Here is a 23,168-nt window from a genome sequence, read left to right as displayed (position 1 = left end):
TACACTTGCAAGGCAGGCGTGGCGGTGCCACTGAGCTAAATCCTTGGCCTTATTTGAAGGATTTTTAACAACAACAAGAAGAAATCCAGTAAATTCAGACCATTCACTTTGTTATTGAGTGAGCTTTCATAGTTTGTGTCCTTTAAGGAAATTGTACATTTCATAAAAATTTTCAGATTTATTGTCATAAAATTGTTTATAATTTCTTTATTTTTTTCTAATATCTGAAAGATATTCAATAAGATTAACTCATGTTGTTAACATGGTTGATTTGTTTCTCTTTTTTCTTAATCTCTTAGGCTAGAAGTTTGTCAAAGTTATTCATCTTCTCAGTGAATAATCTTTTATTCCAGTGTTTCTGAACCAGTGTATTGTTTTCCTGTTTCTGATTTTTTGATAGTCTATGATATTTATTGTTTTCTTTCTATGATATTTGTTGTTTTCTTTCTTTTGTTTATTTTGGGGTTTGGGTTTTTTTTCCTGTACCCTGAAAATGGAAGTTTAGGGCATTAATTTCAACCTCCTTCTGCGATGTATTCCATTAATAGCACCCCACAAATTTTGTATATAGTATTATAATTTTCATTCAGTGCTGAATATGTTCACATTTCCCTTTTGGTTTCCTTGTTCGATCTATGACTTATTTGAGGGTTTTTCAAGTGTCTTTTTGTTACTCCTAATTTTACAAAAACAAACAAACAAACCTATTTTCTTAGAGTATGCTTTGTAGGGCTTGAAACTCAAGCATTGTTGATCTTGTAAAATATTCCATATATACTTGAAGAGGATGTGTTTTTGTTACTTCGGATGAAGAATTGTATAAATGTAAATTAAGTCATTTGGGTGTTAGTTTTGGTCAGTTTTCTGTATCCTAATTTTCTGTGTACATCTTTATCTGTTGTCAAGGGAGGGAATTAAAATCTTCAACTGTAATTGTAATTGTTCTATTCATACCAAGCGCAATGAACTACATAAGAGGAAAACTAGTGTTACTGTAACATTATTTTAAAAAGCATGGTTGGAACATGTCTTTGGTTCATAATTTATTGTTGGTGTATTTGTAACACTATTTTTATATATATAAGAAACATTTTTACTATATTTTATTGCTTTATTATTTATCTAACCCGTGCTATTAATTTTGGTTGGCAGCATCTATGTTTTTGAAACAAGCTTTTGAAGGAGAATATCCTAAATTACTACGCCTTTACAATGAGTTATGGAAGCGTCTTCAACAGTACAGTCAAAATATCCAAGGAAATTTTAATGCAACTGGAACTGCGGACCTCTTTGTTGATGTACAAAACATGGATGATGATACACAAGATATATTCATAACTAAAAAGCCAGATTACGAGTATGTTTGTTTGACTGTAAAGGGTTTTTAAAAATTTTTTATTATAAATTTGAAATTGGGAATACAGTAAACATGCAAATATTTGTAATGATTTTTAAATTTTACATACTTTAAGAGACTTGTAAGACTTTAACTAAAAGTCCAACTTCACCTCAAGGTGCATATTCTGGCTCCTGCTAGAATCACCATTAAAGTATAACACTAAATATGATAATTAGAAACTAGGAGATGAACATATGTGGTCATTGTTTTTTAATTCATATTTAATTCCTTGTAATTACATCAGATATTATCACTATTGATAGACCATTTAAATAAATGTGACACATTGTTCAGAAGCTACAGGGGAGATAAATCATCCTGAGATAGGTTTTCACTCAATGTTTGGTAAAAACTGTAATCAAAACTATCCCAGAAAATTGCACACAAAGTATGGTAATGTATCCATATTTATTAGCCCCGCTGGAAATCAGTATATCATATTTGAAAGGTTTTTAAATTCCCATTTGAGCACCAGATAAATCACATCTCATTAGTCTAAACATTGTCTTTCACACCTTTTTTAAATGGTAGACTCATATTTATAGTAGAAAGCCTGATTAAAACAGTAACAGATTCTTATCACCATCTTTGTGAGAAGAATGTTGCATAGACTTATGAATGCTGTATAAGTAATTGTTTCTCTTTTAATTTTTTTCTTGAATGTATATAGTGTGCTCTCTAGTTAGAAATCCTGACTGGTCAATTAAATGGCCAAATGAGGCTGGAGAGATAGAATGAGACCAGATTGTCTCCTCAGTAACTGCTTTATGATAAATGATGCTTAATTTAGAACTAATGAAAATGGGGACAAGAGGATAGAACTCACAAATGTTAATTTACAACAGATTGAAGTTGTTTAAAAATTTAAAGTTTAAAAGAACAAAAAAGTTAATGTTTACATAAAGTAACATATAGTATCAATGAATTTCCATTTAGTTTAATTTTTAGTCCTTTTAGTAGCACTAAAAAATATGGAAATACACAAAAAATGGTTTGTCTGCAGGAGGTAATTCTTTGTACTTTTCTCTTTTAAAATGAATGTATGTTACTTTTCCCTTTTTAACTTTTAAGAAAAAGAAAAGTAGTAAATTCAACAGGGATGGGGAGCAGAATGGAAAAGAAGACCAGTGTTTAGACTAATGAGATGTGATTATCCCTGTGGACACTAAATTCAGGAAAGTGTTGATGACAAAATAAAGTAGAATCCATATTCTGTGAATTAAAAATAAATTATGAGGGTAATAAAAAAAAACAACAGAATGAATTTAAGATAGAAATAGCCAGTGGAGAGAAAAAGAGATGAGAAATGCAAGAAGGAAAAGAGAAAATAGATGGAACAAGCTCCTAGAGAGGAATCAACACGATCAAAGCAACAATAACCAGGTCAGCAAGTATTGAGTACTTCAGTGTTCACGTTTTTCATTAATGGTAATTGGGATAAATAAAATGTGAATAAATGAGTATGTAATGCTGGGCAGAGACAAAGGGAAACGTGAGAATATGTAGGGTTTTATAGGCCATGGTAAGGGGGTTGCAACATGTTTTAATAGAGTTGGTAATTGCCATTTTTAAGAGAGGTGATGAACACTTTAAAATCAACAGTTTAGCTTCTGTGTGGACAACTAAGGGGGATCAGCACACAGGAGGAGAAACAGGAAATGGAGGGTATATTGTTTCTCTAGACAGAAGAGTATGATGTTTTGAACTAGGATGAGCGGATGAGCAGATAAGATGGTAAGAATTGGGCAGATTAATTCAAATTGCATTCTGATATATTTTAGAGGATAAGCCAGGGGAACTCTCTGATAGGGTATGTCTGAGAGGAAAGGGAAATCAAGTTTAGGACTAGACAAGTTGGTAGAAGGCTGTTAAGATTGGAAGAATTTTTAAAGATGTGTTGAATTTAGGCTTTTCTTTTGAAACTGCTGAGTTGAAAATGCAAATAGGGTTATTGAAAAGATAATTCAATGTGAGTTAGGACTAGAAATATAGGGTTATTTAGTGACAGGTACAAGGTCTGAGAACTGCAGCAATGATTTTTGCCATTGTGTGAACATCACAGGATATAATTACACAAACCTAGTATAGATAAACCATACCATGTGTCTTCTTGATGTAATCAAGATAAGGGATTAAACACAAGACATATAAAGCTGGTGTAGGTATAGCACAGCACACTGTTTTACAGTAAACTTTGTGTTTTACAAGTAGAAGAAATACCTTCTAAAACAATGAAAGTAGTAAACCAGCAACATAATCATTTATTCATATAAATTGTTACCTCTTTTCCTTCAGGGCTTAGTAACCCTTCCCTTGCTACATTCTTCCTAAAATTTTGATTTAAAAAGCAATTTAAACCTAAGCTATCTTTCTTGCTTTATTTTTCCTTTAGTGCTTATCACTATCATATTCCATGTTGAACTATTAAATTTATTTTTTTGTATCATTTGTTAGCTTGTAAACTTTAAAGGGCTACCAACCTTAGAAACTAAGATCATACTGATTTGCCTGCACCTAGCAAACACTTGACACATTGTATAGACTTTACATTTGTGTGGAGAGAGAGAGAGAGAGAGAGAGAGAGAGAGAGAGAGAGAGAGAGAGAGAGAAGAAGAAGGAGGAGAGGAGAGAGAGAGAGAGAGAGAGAAATGGTCAGGTGTATGAAAAGTTGTCTTTGAACTTGGAAATTTTGGAGGTGGAACAGTTCAAAATGAAGACTCAAACTTGGAAGATCCATAGTAGAGGTAAGAAAAAGGTCATTATAATAAATACAGACTTCTAACACAGGACAAGTTTTAGAAAAGTTGCAGATTTTGACATTATAGTCACCAAGGATTTTTGCAACCCATGTAAAGAATAAGAAGAATGTTAGCAATTCATATTCAAGGGCCAGGATTTCTACAGAAGAGAGAAGCTTCCTAAGATTAGTTGATGACAGGAGCAGACACAGAAAAGAAGTTTAAATAGGTGGCATGGAGTTTAGGTGGAGGATTGTCTGAGACAGGTTTAAATACTAGTTCTCTTGCTCCATGTGGTCTTTTCATCTATTATAAAATAGTATATATGTTTTCCTTTCCTGACCATTTTGTTCACTAGATTATACAGCACTCATTTTTCCCCCCCTGGTACTGAGGATTGAACTCAGGATGTTGTGCTTGCCAGGCAGGAGCTGAGCTAGATACCCATCCCTATGCAGCACTCTTAAACTGTATCTTCCCAGCACTTGTCAAAATGCTTGGTGCATTGCATTCTCAGTAAACAGGTGTTGAGTGGAATACTTCATGAATGAGAAAGTACTAAGAGATAACTATGGAATTATAAAGTAGGAGCCAAGGGCATTCTGACCTATGGGAAGAGTGAGAGAGAGAGAGAGAGAGAGAAAGCCAGGTCGAATGTATTAGATAACTATGGAATTATAAAGTAGGAGCCAAGGGCATTCTGACCTATGGGAAGAGTGAGAGAGAGAGAGAGAGAGAAAGCCAGGTTTCGAATGTATGAAGAGCAGGTCAGATGATGTCAAGGTTAACAGTAAAGATGAAGGGAAATTTGTTCTTAAAGAAAAAGACAATGGAAAGGCTGGTAGAGGGATTGCAAACAGAAGATGTGAAAAATATGGAATTAAAGACATAAAGAAAAATTTGGAATTAAAGGCAAATAGAAATGATGGGTGTACACATTTAGTAGTCATTGTCAAAGGAAAATTATAAGATCCAATCTTTTGACTGCTAAATGAGAATCTAGGGGAACTATTGAAAACAAAGGGGAAAGAAGTGTGGAGTAAATTTTTATTTTCTGAAGAATATTGTAAAATAAATTAATTTAGAACTCCAATTGAGTGTGTTTGTGTGATAAGACTTTAATAAAAACTTTTTATTTCTGCCCTTATTCTTATTAGTACTATCACGAAAGGGCAAACTGTGAGAATCTAGCTCTGTATCCTTCCCTGTCAGTCAGGGAACTTTGTGGAACACAGCAGCTGTGGGGGCAGCAGGGGTGACCTAACAGAGCAGGTTTCTGCAAGCTTCCTTCTCATATATGCTTTGATATTCTGTGAATTGGATTTGCTAAGTAGAGGCATAGCTTTCATTAGAATTAATGGGCTCTTATGCTTTTATTCTTTTACTTTCAAGTGATAATATTGTAGGTATTGGTACATACTATTTACACTTATTGCTAGTACTTACGTATAAATAAAAGTGTAAATGAAAATGTTTATTTCATTTTTAATGTTTGATTATGAAATATATTTGTAAATATATACATTTTAAAATCATTTTCTGTTTGTTTATATAGTTATATTTTTATAGGAGAAACATTTTTGAAAAGGCATTTATAGTCTGATGTGCTACCAGTTGGTTTTATCTAATATGTCACTTTTTAAAAATCTTGTTTTCACAGTCCAGAAAAGGCTTTGAAAGACTCACTGCAACCTTTTGAGGCTGCTTATCTCTCAAAATCCTTATCTCGACTCTTTGATCCTATCAATTTGGTTTTCCCCCCTGGTGGGCGTAATCCTCCTTCCTCTGATGAACTTGATGGTATCATTAAAACTATAGCAAGGTATGTATTTTACAAAGTAAGGATATGCTGTGAGATGCCTGCCACATTTTTTAGTGATGTCTAATAGCAATGCATTTTAAATTTACCTCAAATTATTCAAGTAATTAGGCCTGCAATTAAGTCAAGAGTTTTGCAGTAAATGAGTACACACATGGCAAGTGCTTAAGATTCCAATTAATAAAACCATTAAACATAGTCTAAAAATAGTCTAATTATTCCCTATCTTACCAAGAATGAAAAGTAAGCCTACCTTTCCATCCCATAGTACATTCCTAATGTTACACAGAAAATAAGTATAAAAATAATTAATACAAATTAAGAAACTAAAACATAGAGCTTAATGTTTTTTATCCTAAATGCAGAAAGTGCTTGATGGCAGCAACAGGATTGTAATCCTGATTAGCCTACTTGTGTTTGCTATTTTAAGCTTCCTAAGTGAATGTGGCAGCTTTTAAAACTGTAAAAATGGAAGGTGTCCTACAGAGGTGCCACCCGAGTGCTTGCAGACAATGTAATTGTCCTGTTGCCTTTAGATGTGTACAGTTAACAGTTACCCAGGTTAGTTTGCAACTGAGACTATCCCAGTCCTGTCATAACCTAACTACTATTGTCATAACACTAAGTCTGTGCATTTGAGGTAGACATTTTGTAGAGTAAAAATAATGAGTGGGCAATATAGGACCAGGGTATAGAAATGTTCTTTTAGACTACAAATTTGAAGATGGTGGTTCTGATTGCTGGAGGAGGAAGTAATTTTTTTTTCCTACATTAAGTTTATTGGTACATTTAAAGCAAACAATAATTATATTTATCATTGGGGAAGAAGTATCTTTTAAAAGCCACAGTATAATATATATATAAAACCCTATCCTGAGCTGCAAACATCTATAAATTGTATAGATTGTCCACCATCTTGGTCCTAACCTCCTCCCCAGTTAACTTGACTCTAGATTTTTACCTAAGTCTCTTGTCACCGATTTAGTATGCTGGTGATGAAAATAATCCTAGATTCAACTCAAGCTCTTTGACCTCTTTATGTTAAAGAGATGTCATTCCCATTCCTCCATGCAGTTTGACAGTGCTATAATCAGATGTAGTGTGGAGCTTGAAGAAGAATACTTGTGCCAATATTTAATACAATTTAAAAATGAACATAAATGAAATTAGTGTCAGTACCACATGATAGGGCATTTTTGAAACATGGTATACAGCACTAGTGTTACACTTTCAAACTCCTTCACTTTCTTTAAAAAGTTAACCCGATTAAATGCTAAAATTTACTCTGCTTCAGAAATAATAGTTTCTTTTCTTGCTTGGTGCCTGTACATGCTTTTTAACTCTGTTACAGTGCTTGCTTTTTGTTGTTGTTGTTTGTTTTGGGGGGTTTTTTTGGTGGTCAAATCAAATATCCCAAGTAATTCAGTGTTGAATATGAAGCAGCAAAAAATGGTTTAAAAATCCACATATTTAAGATAGCAAATTATTTCCATTGGGTTTTTGATACATTTTAAAAACTAAATAAATATCATGAAATGGCATAATTTCTACAAAAACTGAGTATCTTTGTGTAACATGTGTGATTCATATTTTTAGCTTGTGTCCCTCAAGGTCATCATTTCCATCCAAGAGCTGTCATTTCCTTGCAGATGTCTATGATATGCAGTGCCTCTAATTGTACTTATCAGTGTTAGCAAGGGTGCTACTTTAAAAAAATCTGTACACAGTTTTCTCTCTTAATCACAGACTGATCCCATACATGATGTGCTCTTATTAACGAGAAACTGCTCATTAACAAAGCTGTCTCAAAGCACTATTTCCTAGTACTGAATTTAGGAAGAAAAATGAAATAGTGCAACCAAGTCTTGGAAGCAATTGGCAAAATCTATAAAAAGAATCACTACATTGCAGGCTGGGCTTAAGTTTATGTGTTACTTTTTGCTTTGGTGTTGAACTATACTGATAATAATTAAAATCTGTTTTCATTTTTTTCTAGTGAACTAAATGTAGCTGCTGTTGATGCAAACCTCACATTAGCTGTGTCAAAAAACGTGGCAAAAACCATCCAGTTGTATGGTGTAAAATCAGAGCAGCTTGTAAGTGATTTCCCTTATCTCTAAAATTTAATTTTGTTTAAACTTACTAATTATACAATACTTGACTAACCATAACTAACATCATAATAAATGAACTGTTTTTACCTGTATTTTAGTTGTTCTGAAATAATTTGCATAAAATAATCTTTCCTGCTCATACTATGGTATGAGCCTTCCTACTTTCATCCTCAATGGAAGGCCAAATTTTGTTTGCCTATATGGTGCTAGTTAACATTCGTTTGTTTTTGTAATCTTGACAATAACTTCGAGGCATCTTTTTTTTTAAAACCTTGTTTGTTGCAGACTAGCCGTATAGAGACATGGAAGCTCTGTAAGCAATTGGATGACTAATTTTTCTCTACAAACTTTGTTTATAGATGCTTTAGTATAATGTTCATTGCTTTTAAAAAAAAACATGGTTATAAACAAAATTCAGTATTTTATCTACTAGAGTTTAGTGTAGCTACTGAAAATATCAGGAAAAAAATTCTATGAGACATTTCCCCAAGGACAGAAAGAATCAACACAAACACAATATTTTGCTTGGTGGATTTGTCTGGATATGGTGAGCGGAGGAGAGGCAATAATGGCAATATGTGACTTCGATTAATGTTCTGCAGGAAAGGCTTTAAAAAAATAAAAATAATGCTGTTTGACTAACATTATTGAATGGTATTTCTGGTTATATAGTTTGTGGCCCTAAATTACCCAGGTACGTAACCTACAATGCTGAAGATTAATGGAAAGTTGTCGACTTTTTTCATTTTTCAATAGAATTTCCCCCTTCCACAATAATTTTACTTTTCAGCTTTCATTTAGGTATGTAAGAAAGATGTAAGCATTAAATAATATTGCAAAAAATATCATATGTTTTATTTTTAAAATACATTATCAACTAATGACTGAAATAAAATTTCATTGTTAATGTTTATTTCTTGGCTGTTAATAACACCATTTCTACTACTTTTTTTAATTTGATATGTTTTCTTTCATCTCTCCATATTCTTTTAGAATAGTTTCATTAAAAACATTGAGAAGGGCAGGGGAAGGGTAATAAGGGAAAAGAAAAAGAATGTGAGATAATGAAAAGATGAAAATAAAGTGTTTGTAGATGGGGAGGGAGGAGAGGGTGAAGGGAGGGCAGGAACAAGGGGAAAAAATGAGAATCAAGACTTACATGTAGAGGTACAAGATCCCAACAATGAATGTAACTGTACTGTATCCCTAAAATGTACCAATAAACTCAATTAAAGCTGAAAAAAAGATAAAAACATTGAGAAGAACATAGCTAAATACTAAGATTTTTGTTGGAGAAAAATGAGGGATTTTTAAGTAGAATAACAACTGTGTAAAGGAAATGCTGACTTGAGATTTAGGGTGAAAGCAACATCTTCAAATAGTGAGTTCTTTTTATAGAGGAAAAATTTAAGCCTCAAATTCGTAAAGTTAAGAAGTGAAAGAAATTAGGTAATTAATGGAATGCTTGTTAGTGAGATAAAGGAAAGCTGGAAATTTAGATGCAGCAGACTTTCAGAAAAGGCAACTTAAAAATACAACCTAAAATGTATAATGAGCAGCTTTGGGAGTCCTAAATTTATTTCCCTAAATATTAAAAGTTTCTTGGCTACTAAATAATTTTAGTATACTTAATTATAGCTTTAGGAGAAAGGCTCACAAAAGTGTTTCTCAAGCTAAGTTTAGTGTTGTGACAAGTAGTAGAGTATAACTAATAAATTTTATATAAAATATGTTTATATGCTTATAATGATAAATTGGAAAATATTTTTATCATTACCTATTTGTTTCCCCCTAAGGCTTTGTGTTATTACTTATCAAAAGTATACATCATGTAACTCTCAACCTCTACAAGGACAAATTCTTTGTTTTTTTGGAATCTGAAAACAACCTTTTGTTTGGGGGTGTGTGTGTGTGTGTTTTAGTTTGGTTAGGTGTTTTGAGACAGAGTCTCACTATGTAATTCAGGCTGGCCTTCAACTCATTATGCACCACAGGCTGGTTTGGAACTCACGTGTCCCTCCTGCCTCAATCCCCAGAATGCTGGGATCACAGGCGTGTGTCACCACGCCCAGCTCAAACAATCCATTTTTAAGGGTAAGGTAATAACTACCATTTTTAAGCACATAGAGTGAATCAGGGTTGTGTCAGTCCATTTGCATGTATAATATTATCTGTTTTACAACTGGTGTTGTGAAATGCAAATATTAATGTCTGCTGCTACAAAATGTGGAAATCGAGGCTGAGAAAGATTAGTAGTATGAACAGTACAACACTAGAAGTAGAATTCTAGTGAGCAAGTGTTGCAGCATTCCAATCCAGACCAGACTCTAAGCTTTAAAACTCTTGACTTGTATCCATGTGCAAATATAACACCTTTTTTGTTTAATAAAAGCATGATTGTGCTATATATACACTGTTTTGTAGTTTGCTTATTCATTTTACAGCATGACAGATCTGTACGTAATATGTGACTTATGTGTATCATCATTTATTTAACATCTCTGCCCTTAATACATAGATGATAATTTAGCAGTTCAATTTTGAGTAACAAGGATTTAGCATTGAATTTTCACATGTGAGCTCTAAGCAGTGGAGTTTAGATCTTCTTTTGCAGATTGTGTCCAATGGCTATCAGCTTCCCAGGTGTTCTTTTGTAAAAATGAGATCAGTTCTTTTTAAAATTTCCTTTAAAATACTTAATTGTCTGGTTCTGAAAGCACTTGTGAAGTTATAATCAGTTTACTAAGTTGAATTTTATATTTAAAACACATATGCATGCACAGTTCTGTTAGGCATATATATCATAGCATTTTGTTATTGACCTGAGTGAATTATTTAATGATGAAATACTGGACATTTGTATAGTGTGAAATAGGACTTTTAAGATGTCACTAGACCTTATAATGGACATTTAAATTGGTGTTCTTCCTTGTCCACTCCTTGTTAAAAGAAAATTAAAATATCAGTAAACAAGGGAACAATTATGACTTTCATAATTTGCAGGATTTAAAATTGTTGTAATAAAATTATAGGCAAATATACTAAAAACTATTCCTTTAAATATGTGAACAATTAGGTATTTTTCACCAATAACTGTTACCGGGTGATTTTAAGGAATGACATCTAGAATCTTAGCGTAGATGTCAAGCATCATAATCTATGAAAAAGTACATTGACATATAATTAAGTTACAGACCATTTGAAACAATAATTGGGAATGATGGTTAAGGAAAGGTATCCATTTCAGTACAAGTCAGTAGCTGTATGTGAAATCAGTAGTTTTGGACCCTAGGGTTTTGTTTTAAGGCTTTGTACATACACACTTGGTACTTGGTATAATTTCATGAGTAGCTTGGAGTCTTGATGTTCCTTTAATAGAAGAAAAAACCTGTATAAATACTATTTAGATGATCATATAGAGACATATGAGTTCCACTTTTTAGGTTCTAAATGGTTTATTTATTGGTAATTTTTAATGTTTTCTGCATGAATACCACTTGATGTAGTATTAAAATGGTAAGGATTTATGTCATTCGTATTCAAGTAAGTAAAAAAAATCAAAGGAAATATGAAATCACTTTGGTTATTTTTGGGTTTTAAAAATAATTTTTATTTTATTTTATCCCATTCCTCCCCTCAAGCCCTTCTTCTCCCTATGTACGGAAGATTTGTTATGAAATTACTTTGATGAGTTTTTATATTTCTGCACAGATGAAATGTATCTATAGGGTCTCTTAGACTGAATATAGCTATAATACAATCAACCAGTCAGTCCCTTTGAGTTAACTGCCATCTTGATTGTTTAGATAACCTTCTACTCTTTCCTTCCAATGTTTTTACACTGGACTATTTTAGTATCACTGCTTCTTTCCTTCTATAAGACAGCTTTCTGCCGTGCTTCCCAGACTTGTAAGAGTTTGATTTCTGTGGACTGTTGCGAGCTTAGTAGTAGATGGACTGTCAGGCTTATGTTACAGTTAGTAGGCTATATGGATGATATAGAGCAATGACAAATAATGGTTTTTCTCATGAGATAGTCTGAGGAGAAAGTAAAAATTTCAAAGTTTTCAGTTTACACCTGCCTGAGTTTATATTAGCTATCTATTGCCACAAGAATAATATATAACAGACAGCCTTTACAGGTCTAAAGGGGCAAAGCCAGTTTTCTTTGCTGATCATGGCTGTTTTGCTTAGATGTTTGGCTGATCGTGACCTAGGCAGCTTTTGCCATGGTGAAGACTCTTCTATATGTCTGTAATCCAGTAGCAGTCTCTGTGGGGCTTGACTTCAAGATGAAAGCAGAAGCACAGGAAGCAAAGTATCCTGGTAAGTCTGGCTTGCCAGACTTATTAACGGCAAATAATCTGGGTGCAAACAGGTGAAGAGGAGGGCACATTCGGTATTACAAGAGCTGGGAGGCTCCACAAAGGAGGGTTGAGAAGAGCAGAGGCTCTGTCCCAAAAACTCTGGAACCATAACATATTTGATCAAAAGATAACTTTGATCCACTTCTAAAATATCCTCTTGTAACCACCTCAACACAGCAGCACTTGAAGAAGATCTGTGCCAGTTTCTCCTTCTGTATGTTTCTGGCAGCTGTAGGGGACTATTTCCATGTGGGCACTCATTTCATTTGGACTGGTCTCCTGTCTGCCTTGGACTTCCTAGGATTGATTTGGCTGATGGCAGCACCTCATAGCCATAAGACTAAACAAAAAAGATTGGGGCTTCTTGCTGCATTTGCTTTCCTTACAGGAGTTGGCCTGGGCTCTGCTCTGGAGTTGTGCATTGCTGTCAATCCTAGCGTCCTTCCCACTGCATTCATGGGCACAGCAGTGATCTTCACCTGCTTCACCCTGAGTGCACTCTATGCCAGGCGCCAGAGCTACCTCTTTCTGGGAGATATCTTGATGCGAGCCATGAGCCTGATGGTCTTGTCTTCCCTCCGGAACTTTTTCTCTGGATTTGTTTGGCTTTTCCAGGCAAACCTGTATATGGGACTGGTGGTCATGTGTAGCTTTGTCTTTTTTGCTTATTTTTGGTACTGGGGAGTAAATGCAGGACCTTGCGCTTGCAAGGCAGGTGTAGTGCCACTGAGCTAAATCCCTGGCCCTACTTTGTCCTTTTTGATACTCATATTGAAAAAGCACTGCATTGATCTCTTCTTAGATTTTGTTACACTCTTCAGAAAACTCGTGATGATCCTGGCAATAAATGATAAGGATGAGAAGAAGGAGATGACCACTTATTTAGCCTTTCTCAGTTTGGCTTTTCTCTCTCCATCCCTCATTTCCTCTTTGCACACATTTCAGGTGGCATGTTCTATGATAATGAAAGGCATCTGGAAAAAACAAAACAAAACAGAGGTGGCATATGCCATCTGTCTAAAAGAAAGAGAGCTCATGAACATCTTTTTTATTCCCAAAGGTATACTCTTTTCCTACTTCAACCCTCAAGTATGTATTGGTTTTGACAATTTGCTTTAGAGCCAAAGAAGATAAATTCACTGCTATAGTAATTTGCTTAATGATTTTATTTAATGTTAATATGTTCATATGACTTTTTAAGAAGAGTCCTTTTTGTTTGTTTTTGGTTTTTATTTTATTTTATTTTTTTGTATTCCATTTTGTTCAGGGAGTTTTGTTTTAGCTAAGGTCTTGCTATGTTACTCAGGCTAGCTTCTGATTCTCTGGAACTATGGGCATATACTACTGGGCCTGATTATGAGTCTTTTCTGTAGGATTTCACTTAATGACACTGTGTATGTTGACCCTCTGTCACATTCTTTTTTATTTATTGTCCTAAACTTGTTTTCATTACCTTAACCATAACCACATAATATTCCAAGAAATAGTTTCTTATCATCTATTCTTTCCTCATATTTCTCTTGAAAAATGATTTTTCATTGGTTTTTCTTCTTTATTACAGAGTTTGGAATTTTTTTAGTCTGTGAATAAATAGAATCCTTAACCCATCTCAAGAAATACAAATATTGGGCCAAGGATTTAGCTCAGTGGCACAGAGCCTGCCTGGCAAACATGAGGTCCTAAATTCAATCCCCCATACTAGGAAGAAAAAAAAAAAAGAAAAGAAATGCAGTGATTAGCTAGAAATGCAATGAAATGCAATGATTTTTTTTTCAAAAAATGAAAAGAAATTGAGCAATTGGATCTTGCCCCATAACTTTTCATTGCTGTGTTAATACTTTGTTACCATCAAGAATTTTTCAAAATGTTATTTAGCTTTTCTAGGTGGTTTCATTGAGAGGATTAGTCTGAATTACCTATTCATTTTTTCACTGGAATTGAAAGTCCTAATGCTATAGAGCTTTTTTATCTTTTAGGTATATTATTAGTACTCCTACCCTGTTCTGAGGTATGGAATATTATTTAATTATTTCATGTGGATTTCAAAGTAATACTATTTGAAATTCTGGGAGAGAAAGTTATGTGTATTTAGCCAGAGTTAGGCTGTAGTTCTCTCAGAGAATCCTCCTCTGTCACCTATGCAGGCATAGAAATACACAAAGCAATGGAGTTATAGCCATAGTCAGTAAAGCATATCTACAAAAACATGCATTTGCTGCCTAGGGCTGTTGTAGGCATCAACCGTTGTAATACTAGTGGAGGTTGCTTTGCAAATCGGACTGAAGACAAACAGTGCTCAGGAATTGAGCTACAGTATTGCACTGTAACTGAATCTCTTCTTTGCCAGCATCTGATTTGATTCTGAATTGAGATCTGCAGTAGCAGTGGTGAAGAGGAGGGTATGGGAAGGCTGTCAACCCCACACACAGAGACAGAGAAAGTGAGAGGATACGTGAACACTTCTTTTTGAAAACATTAGGGTGCAAACTGAAATTCAGTACATTAGAGTTAGAGAGTTAATTTGTATTTTAGCAGCTATTAATTGTCTTTGATTATCCTTTGCTGTATCCGACACAACATAATTTTGGGCAGCTGACTTACTCAATTCACAGGTGTGGGGTTGTGCCCATTTGGAGTGTTTCCTAAGGCATACCTAAACGAGGGCAACAACAAAATAGTGGCATATGGAAAGATTCTCTCTGTGAAGAGAGTCAAGAAAATCATCTTTCTTACTGTCTTGGACAACCTTTGTAGTATTTTTCAATAACTTAGGATATAAATTGCTAGTGTAGCAAATTGTTTCAGGGATTCTTTGAACTCCAGAAAACTATAGAATATTATGCTGCATACATTTTTTTCTAGGAGAATGCCCCAACAGATATCAATGAAGTCCGTGACTCTTTCTCCTACAACAACTGAAAGGTCCCTGGAAAATTCCCCAAATATGTGGAAATTTTTTTAGACAGGGTCTCACTGTGTAGTTGACACTGACCTTAAACTCACTATGTAACCCCATCTGGTCTCGAACTCACAGCGCAGTCCTCCTGCCTCAGCCTCCTGAGGGCTAGGTTTATAGGCATGTGCCAGCACACCCGGCTACACAGCATACTTTTAAATGATCCATGAGGTCAAAAAGATTTTAAAAAAGACTTTACTGAGATACAGATGCATACAGTAAAGTTCACACATCTGAAAATAATTTTAATTGTGATAAAATACACATCATATAAAATTTACCTTCTTCCTAGTTTTGTGGTGTGCATTTACAGTCCCAGCTACTTGGAAGGCTGAGGTTCAAGAATCACTTGAGCTGAGAGGGCAACATAATGATTATCTAAAAATTTCCTGTATTAATTGTTTTTAGTTGTACAGTTTGGTAATGTTCAGTTTATTCACATTGTTATGCAGTAGAATATTCTCATCTTGCTAAACAGTGAAAAAGGTTCATTGTTCACTGGTTATGTCTGAGTTCAGTTAGATGGAACATACTGAAGCACAAGCTGCATAAAGTGGACTTATCACTTACACATAGGCAGCAAGAGACAAGAGGAGCTTTGGATTCATTAAAGCAGAAATGGCTCAGAAAGCTGCTGCCCAAGGTAGGCAGTCTCACCCAGTGGCGCCCCCCTTGCACTGCAGATGAGGAACTCTGAAATTGTTGTATCTTTCATGATTGCCTTTAAAGAGGGAAAGCTTTAAAAATATTTCAAATGAAAATGCAACATGCCAATATTTGTAGGATACAGCTAATTCACTGAAATTCAGAAAATGCAATGCTTACTCAGTTGAGAATTCTTTTGCTTAATTCAGATGGAAATCATGAATTGGCAAATTGCAGCTCCCTTAATTTCAGGTTTTGCATGCTGGTGGCTCTCAGCCCTTTCTGTGACAACTCTTAGTGTTATAGCTCTTGGCACCCACCTTCTGGCCACCCTCACCTCCTCAGCAGCTGAAGTTTGTAGCCCTTTTTGCAGCTTTCTACAACTCTTCCAACGATTTCTGCTGCCTCTTAGGGCTTTCCACAGGTCACTGCACATCTACAGCACTTGTTTCTGGAACTCTTGGTGGCTAGTAGTCCCTAGTCTTACCAGCTACTTCTAGCACAACTGACTGAGCCCACTCTACTGGAAATAAGAATCACAAGTTCCAGAAAAAGGTGTAATTGCGACGTGTACTGCACCACAAGAGGATAGTGTACAGAACAGAGTCCCTCTTTACTGAACCTGTGGTGTGAGGTAGTGCTGCTTACATAGAGTAGGACTGGCCAGTGTGTGTATAGTTTTGTACAGTGTGAGGACCAGGACAGAGAGAAAAACATCCTCTGAGGAGCTGAATTGGTGTCACAATATCCATTCACAAAAGTATGCCCTGCACTCATAGGAAGGTCTCCTAGCTTAGCATGGTTAGTACTCTAGTTTCCCACTTCAAGACAAATTAGACCAAGATGAGGGGGGAAGAATATCAAAAGGTCCTGGAAACAAAAGAGCTTACGCTTTAGGAATTAGGGAAGTAAGGCACAAAATTTCAAAAGCTTGTTAGCTGATGAATCAGTGAAAGGGCAAGCAGCTATATATTTTCTATAAAGCTCTAATAATAAGTCACTTTTGAAACAGAAGAAGTTTAATAGCTTGGAAACACTGCTCACTCTCACACTAGTGAATGTCCATGATGGTTAACTTAGGTAGACTTTGCCTGAAACCAGAGAAGTGTGACATACATTATAGGAAGATTTTCTTGAAAATATTTTTTGATGGTTTTAGCACCCAAGAAAATTAGTATTATTTACCACAGAAGTTTAGTTAGGTTATGTCCTAGGGAAATAAGCAATTGCTATGTAAATCTATGAATTTGTTCTTTGTGTTACATTTCCAAAACATATTCTAAATCTGAAGATTTCAAATGAAATACAACTTATAATGCATTACAAACTATATTTAACATTAACACATTTGTGGGTACACCTATGTCTGAACATAATTTTTATTTATATAAGATAATTGGCATGATAAATTATACTTAATCTTAATTTTTTCTATTTAAATCTAAGCCAAGTAATCTATGATTAAAGCATTTGATATATAAGCCAAAATTAAAATCATTTATTTTCATTTGTGTCACAGATTAGTTTATTGAAAAGTACCTTAAAGAGATTATTTTCCCCAGAATTCTTCCTTTGGATAAGAGTAACCAAAGCAGTTCATTTGCTCATTTTGTCTTAAGTTTTTCAAAGAAGTTTTATCTTATGGTTATTATAGATGAAATTATCTTGTATAATAGTTTCTTAGTATATTTAGCAAGTGAGCCTTCTAAATACTTCAGTGAATTCCAAAATGCTCTTTATTAGTGTTTTATTCACTTTCCTCTTCATTTTTACTTTCTGATCTTTTTGTGGGAATGAACCACTCATAGACAAATCTCTTTTTTAAAAAAGGCCGGGGTATTTAGCTCAGTGGTGCTGCTGCCTGCCTCACAAGTGCAAGGTCCTGAGTTCGATCCCACTACAAAAAAAATATACTGTAACACAGGATCTCCTGTTGTACTTTATTCCTTCATGTGAGTTGCTTAATATTCTCAACTATTTCCTTTGTCTTAGTATGTAGGGTTTTCTTATTTCTTTGTAGCTGCATACTACAACTTTTCTGTATTGTTCTCTTGGGATACATTGTTGGTGGAGGGATATATAAAGAAACAGCAGTTTTAAAACTCCTGGAATGTATTATCCCACAGGATCTCATGGCCTAGAAACCCCTTAGATGAATCATAGACTACACCTGGGATCCTTGGATCCAAAGTACTGACAGGGTGAACATCAGGGATTACCAGATTTCATCTCTGGGTCCAGCCTAAGAGCCCTCCAGTCACTTCTGGGAGTGCTGCTTCGAGAGGCCATAGCAGCACCACCAGTTGACTCCTGATGTCTTTCCTTGCATGGCAAAGAGAAGCAACAGTGTGAGAGCCACATATTTGCTTTTCCTGCTTAACATTAAAGGAGAGCAATAATAATACTTTCCCTTTTTGTGTGTACTTTTTTTTTTTTTGCTGTGAATCCTAAAATTAGACAGAAAGCCTACACTAGTTCAAAACATTTTATCTTACTAGAAATTTTACATTAAGAATTAATTTGGTAATTATACAAAGGTTTATTATTTTGGAAAAACAAGTCTAGATATAACTGAAGGTTCATCAAAGCTTCAAAGTTTTTATTAAAAACACCTAATTTGACTGTAAAAATGTTCATTCATTTTTATTTAGGAAACCTTGGGGATTAGTATACATTTCACTTTGTTTTGCATTTTTAAATCTATGAAATTGTAATAGAGACTTATTCTCAAGTATTTTCTGTATGCTTACAGAGAAGTAATTAGGATTATAAATAATCCATGAAAAAGGAATTATCCTGTAGTCTTGACATTTTCTTGGCAATAAAGGAAATATTAGAGATCCAGGGATTTAGTTCAGTGGCACTGCACCTGCCTTGCAAGTGCAAGGCCCTGAGATCAATCCCTGGTATGGGGGGTTGGGGGAAGTGTAAAAGAATAGAAATAATAGGTACGTAGACCCTTAACAGTATTTCCACAATATCTGTAAAGTAACTACGCTTTTGTAATTCATAAGTAATTTACAATATATTATTCTTTTTAGACATTTTTCTGAGTCAGATTTATAACTCCCCACAAGTAATTTTCTCTAAATTTTCTATATAGAAATTTAAAGCTGTCATCCGACTCATTTCTTGCCTTGCCAAATTTCTTTTACTTTTAATCTTCAGAGGTGATGATTAGGCAGATCTTGGTCAGTTCATCTGCAAATTAACCATTATACAGACCTATTTTCTATCTAAATTCTCACTGGCTACATAGCTTGTCAGTTTCTAACAGAAGATGTACAGAATTTAGATTTCTAAAAAATATTTTGTTCAAATAATTTACAAAGGAATAATATGTCATTTGTATAGGAAAATTGTTTTAGTAATTAAGAATTTGCTTTCTTTTTGGATTCTCTCATGTGAGTTTCTGCCTGAGTGTGTGTTCACATAATGAGCTGTAACTCAAATGTAACTTCTGGTTTTTAACATCTTTCCAGAGTATATTGGAATGGTGTAAGGTGATGCCCCTGTATATATATTTTAGAATATTCATTCTCTCCCTTCCTCCTCCTTTCCCCCCACTCCTTGACACCTTGCCGTCTTTCTGCTTCAGCCTTTGAAGTCCTGGGATTACAGGTATATGCTACCACACCCAGCTCAGAATGCTGAATCTCATTGTTTCCACTTTCTAGTCCTCCAGTTCCAGTGCTTCACAGCCATAGTTATATTTTTGTACCTTAGTGCAGTTCTTTTCATCTTGCGAAAGTTGAACATTGAAAGAATAACCATTTCTCTGGCCCTGAGTCACTTAATAGATGTATAATGAGCATCTTCTACTTTATGTACCTTATGAAACTTTTATGTGAATTAGTAAAAAGTAAACTGTAAGGAGCCCTAATGCAGGGAATATGGCAACAAAGTTACAGTGACTCAAGATGACTGTGGGATTCTGAAATAGAGCACCTACTGTGTGCCAGATGCTTTGTTATATTGCCCCAAGTGGAACAGAACCCAAGCTGAACTTCAGACACTTTCACCTGTGTTTGAGTCCGATTCCCGAATCTTAATCTATGTCTGTAGTCCCTGCCACTGAAATAAAATACAGGTGGGAAGAAGGACACCAGGGAAGAGTAAATGAATAGAAATAAGAATGAGCCAGAATTGTCCGGAGAGACAGTTTACACAGCCTTCTTTGCTGTAAGCTTTATCGTTAGTTCCACATTGTCCCTGGAAGTGACAAGCTACAAGTCACTTGGCTAGCAAGTGGTAGAGGCAAGTCTCTCTACTCTCTCAAATACATGTAGTGTTCGTCTTCTGCAGATAGATGTTAAGAAAGGAGACCGGGCAGAGCAAACAGAAATCTGTTCAGTGGAATGCCAATAGCAGTGAAAAGGAGCAAATCTCTGGATGCTGGAAACATTTTGTAGAGTGAAAGAGGCTTTGTAGGCTGCATTCCTGGATTGCTTGCGTGCTTACTCTCTGGCTCACTTACTTACTTATTTATGGTTTTTTAGAGACAGGGTCTCACTGTGTAGCCCAGGCTGGCCATGAACTCACAATTCCTGCCTCAGTCTCCCGAGTGCTGGTTTTACAGGCATGTGCCACCACAGCCAGCCTGCGTTACGGGCTTATTTTAAAAAAACTATCTAAAGTTATAGAATTAGTGAAACTAATCATTTGGATGAAGCCAGAGGGAACAAGTGTAGTGATGTCAGCAAGCTATTTTGAGATGCATCAAAAATGTAAAATGGATAGAGGAAAAGATGTATCAAGCAAATATTTTAAAACATTAATAGTGGAATCTAGTTTATCAGTATAGTGGAGTTTGTTGTACACTTCTTTTAACTTATCTGTATATTTGAATGTATTCATAATAAAAATCTTAGAAAAATAAATATTTTAATTTTTATAAAAATACCTGTGAGAAAAAAAGTCTTAATTTTTCAAAAAGAAAGACATAGAAAATGAAAAAAGGGAAATAAACCAAGACCTGTCATGTAACGGTACAAGATCCCAGTAATGAATGTAACTGTACTGTATACCTAGAATGTACCAATAAACTCAATAAAAAGAAAAAAAAAGAAGAAAGACTTAATGCCAGTGAGGCTGTCTGTAAAACTTTTCCTCTGAAACACTTCAAAAATGTTTTTCTCTGCTGGCTCAGATGCAGCCCTGCCTCAAATCAAAGCTAGTTTATATTTCAGAATTCTCTTCAGTCTTTTGAGTTCCTGATAACTGGTTATGTCATTGTCATTTACAGAGCACTGGGACTTGAACATTTTAGAATGAGAGAACATGATGTATTGTTTCCTTTTGACAGAGTTTCTAGACTTGTTTATCAAGGGAATGTGGTAAAGCAGTTATACCTAGGTTTCAATAAAATAATTGAGTATTTCATAACTTGCACAGACTGGACACTAAGGTATTTAAGTAAATTTGCCAAGTGATTTACTCAATTTGTAATCATTTTGATTAATGGTTGATTTTTTTCATCATGGAGAAAAGTATGTCTTCAGCTTTGTCTTATGCAACATTTTCATCAGTGAGGTTGATAAAAACATGGAATATACCTTTCTATCTATATAAATCTACTTTGTGTCTACAGATTTACTTTTATCTTTTCTGCATATTTCAGAAAATTGTAATCATTTAATATGTAGCCTTTTTTGACTGGCTTTCATTTAGGATAATATTTTCAAGATTAATTCATGATGTAACATGTGTCAGCTCCTTTTTTTTGGTACCGGTGATCAAACTCAGGACCTTGCATTTGCGAGGCAGGCATGGAACCACTGAGTTAAATCCCTGGCCCTCAACTTCATTTTTTTTATTGCTAGTTGATGTTATATGCAGAGGCTACATTGATTTATCTGTTTATCAATTGGTTGATGTTTAGAGTGTTTCCATTTTTTGGTTATAAATAATGCTGCTATGAACATTTGTGTGCACATTTTTGTTTTTATTTCCCTTGTGTATATAACTAGTAGTTGAATTGCTAAGTCATATGGTTAGAAGGTACTTGACTATTTCCAAAGTGGCACTTCCCTTTTATATTGCCACTAGCAGAGTATAAGGGTTCCTTTCTCTCACATCCTGTCCAACATTTCTTACCACCTATCATCCTGATTATACCATTACTGGGATAGAGAGGTGGGCTTCTCTGTACTTGTAAAACTCTCAAATATGAATCCTCACCAATAAAATGATCTTCATCCTTTTCTCATAGTAAGCTTGTTTCTTCATTAATATGGACATATGAATTAAGGTAAAATTAATTCATATAGATACTGTAAATTAAAATAAAAATAAAAATTCTCTTTCCCATTTCTTTGTTATTCTTCAAAATTATTTGGAGACAACCAATAAAGAGTGGATTTTTAAAATTGTACAGCACCTAGGGCTACAGGCGTGTGCCAGTGAGCTCCTAACTTTTTTTTTTTTTGGTCCTAACACTTGGATATTTTATTCCAGCTCAGAGAAGTGGAACAATATCCTTCCACATTCCATTCTAAATTAACTGGCATTAATTTTGAAAATTTAAAACATAAATGTATATATATATGTAAACAAATACAAAAATATATTCAGATTTTAATCTCAGTGGTGTTTATCATTGCTTTTTTTTTCTTTCTTTCTCATAACTCCTTGAAACTCATCAAATGTAAACTAATACTTCAACCTGTATCACTTAAATAGTCATTTAATATTGGCTTTCATTCAGACTTTGTGTGTTAATCACTTGCATGATTGATCAAACTGTATATTGGAAGATGTCAAGGAAAAACTTGATTTAAGTTAAAGTGTGTGTATCAGTTACCCATTACATGATTTTTTTCATCATCATTTGCAACTTCCCACATTTTGTAGTTCTTTATGCAGTCTATTTCAACTTCTAGTGCTGCATATATCTTCCTCTTCCAGATAGGACTGCCCATGATTCATGAGTTTGTGGTTAGGTATAAACAGGGTGGCACCTGAGGCAGGTTCTGATTTTATTATTGTTCCAGAACTGAATTCTGTTGGAAAAGGAACTGAATGTTTGAGGATGTGAGTTTCTGCAGATATTTCTGTTTTGTCAGAGATTCCTAGCTTAGTTTTTCCTTTAGGCTCAGGGAGTGATTTTTTTTTTTTTTTTTTTTTTTTTT

The 23,168-nt window shown here is 34.6% G+C and overlaps 2 protein-coding genes and 1 pseudogene across 2 annotated transcripts in view; 2 read left to right on the top strand and 1 right to left on the bottom strand.

Annotated features, from left to right (window-relative positions):
• Cog5 (component of oligomeric golgi complex 5) overlaps positions 1 to 23,168 on the top strand; it is a 275,944-nt gene that overhangs the window by 206,721 nt on the left and 46,055 nt on the right. Inside the window, exons 12-14 of the mRNA XM_033756778.1 lie at positions 1,153 to 1,357; positions 5,798 to 5,959; positions 7,953 to 8,052. Of these exons, the coding sequence (XP_033612669.1) occupies positions 1,153 to 1,357; positions 5,798 to 5,959; positions 7,953 to 8,052 (467 nt within the window). The remainder of the gene's footprint in view (positions 1 to 1,152; positions 1,358 to 5,797; positions 5,960 to 7,952; positions 8,053 to 23,168) is intronic.
• Positions 12,300 to 15,356, top strand: LOC104869065 (bax inhibitor 1-like). Its single transcript, XM_019208923.1, is given in 5 exon segments — positions 12,300 to 12,396; positions 12,449 to 12,562; positions 12,565 to 13,121; positions 13,218 to 13,382; positions 15,300 to 15,356. Coding segments are annotated over 5 exon segments (990 nt in total).
• Positions 22,909 to 23,168, bottom strand: part of LOC104869044 — an 876-nt pseudogene continuing 616 nt past the window's right edge.

This window comes from Fukomys damarensis, unplaced genomic scaffold, assembly GCF_012274545.1.
Source record: "Fukomys damarensis isolate Sample0158 unplaced genomic scaffold, DMR_v1.0_HiC HiC_scaffold_4, whole genome shotgun sequence".
Taxonomy (NCBI): domain Eukaryota; kingdom Metazoa; phylum Chordata; class Mammalia; order Rodentia; family Bathyergidae; genus Fukomys; species Fukomys damarensis.
The sequence above is the reverse complement of the archived record's forward strand: the minus strand, read 5'-3'. Positions and strand labels throughout refer to the sequence as shown.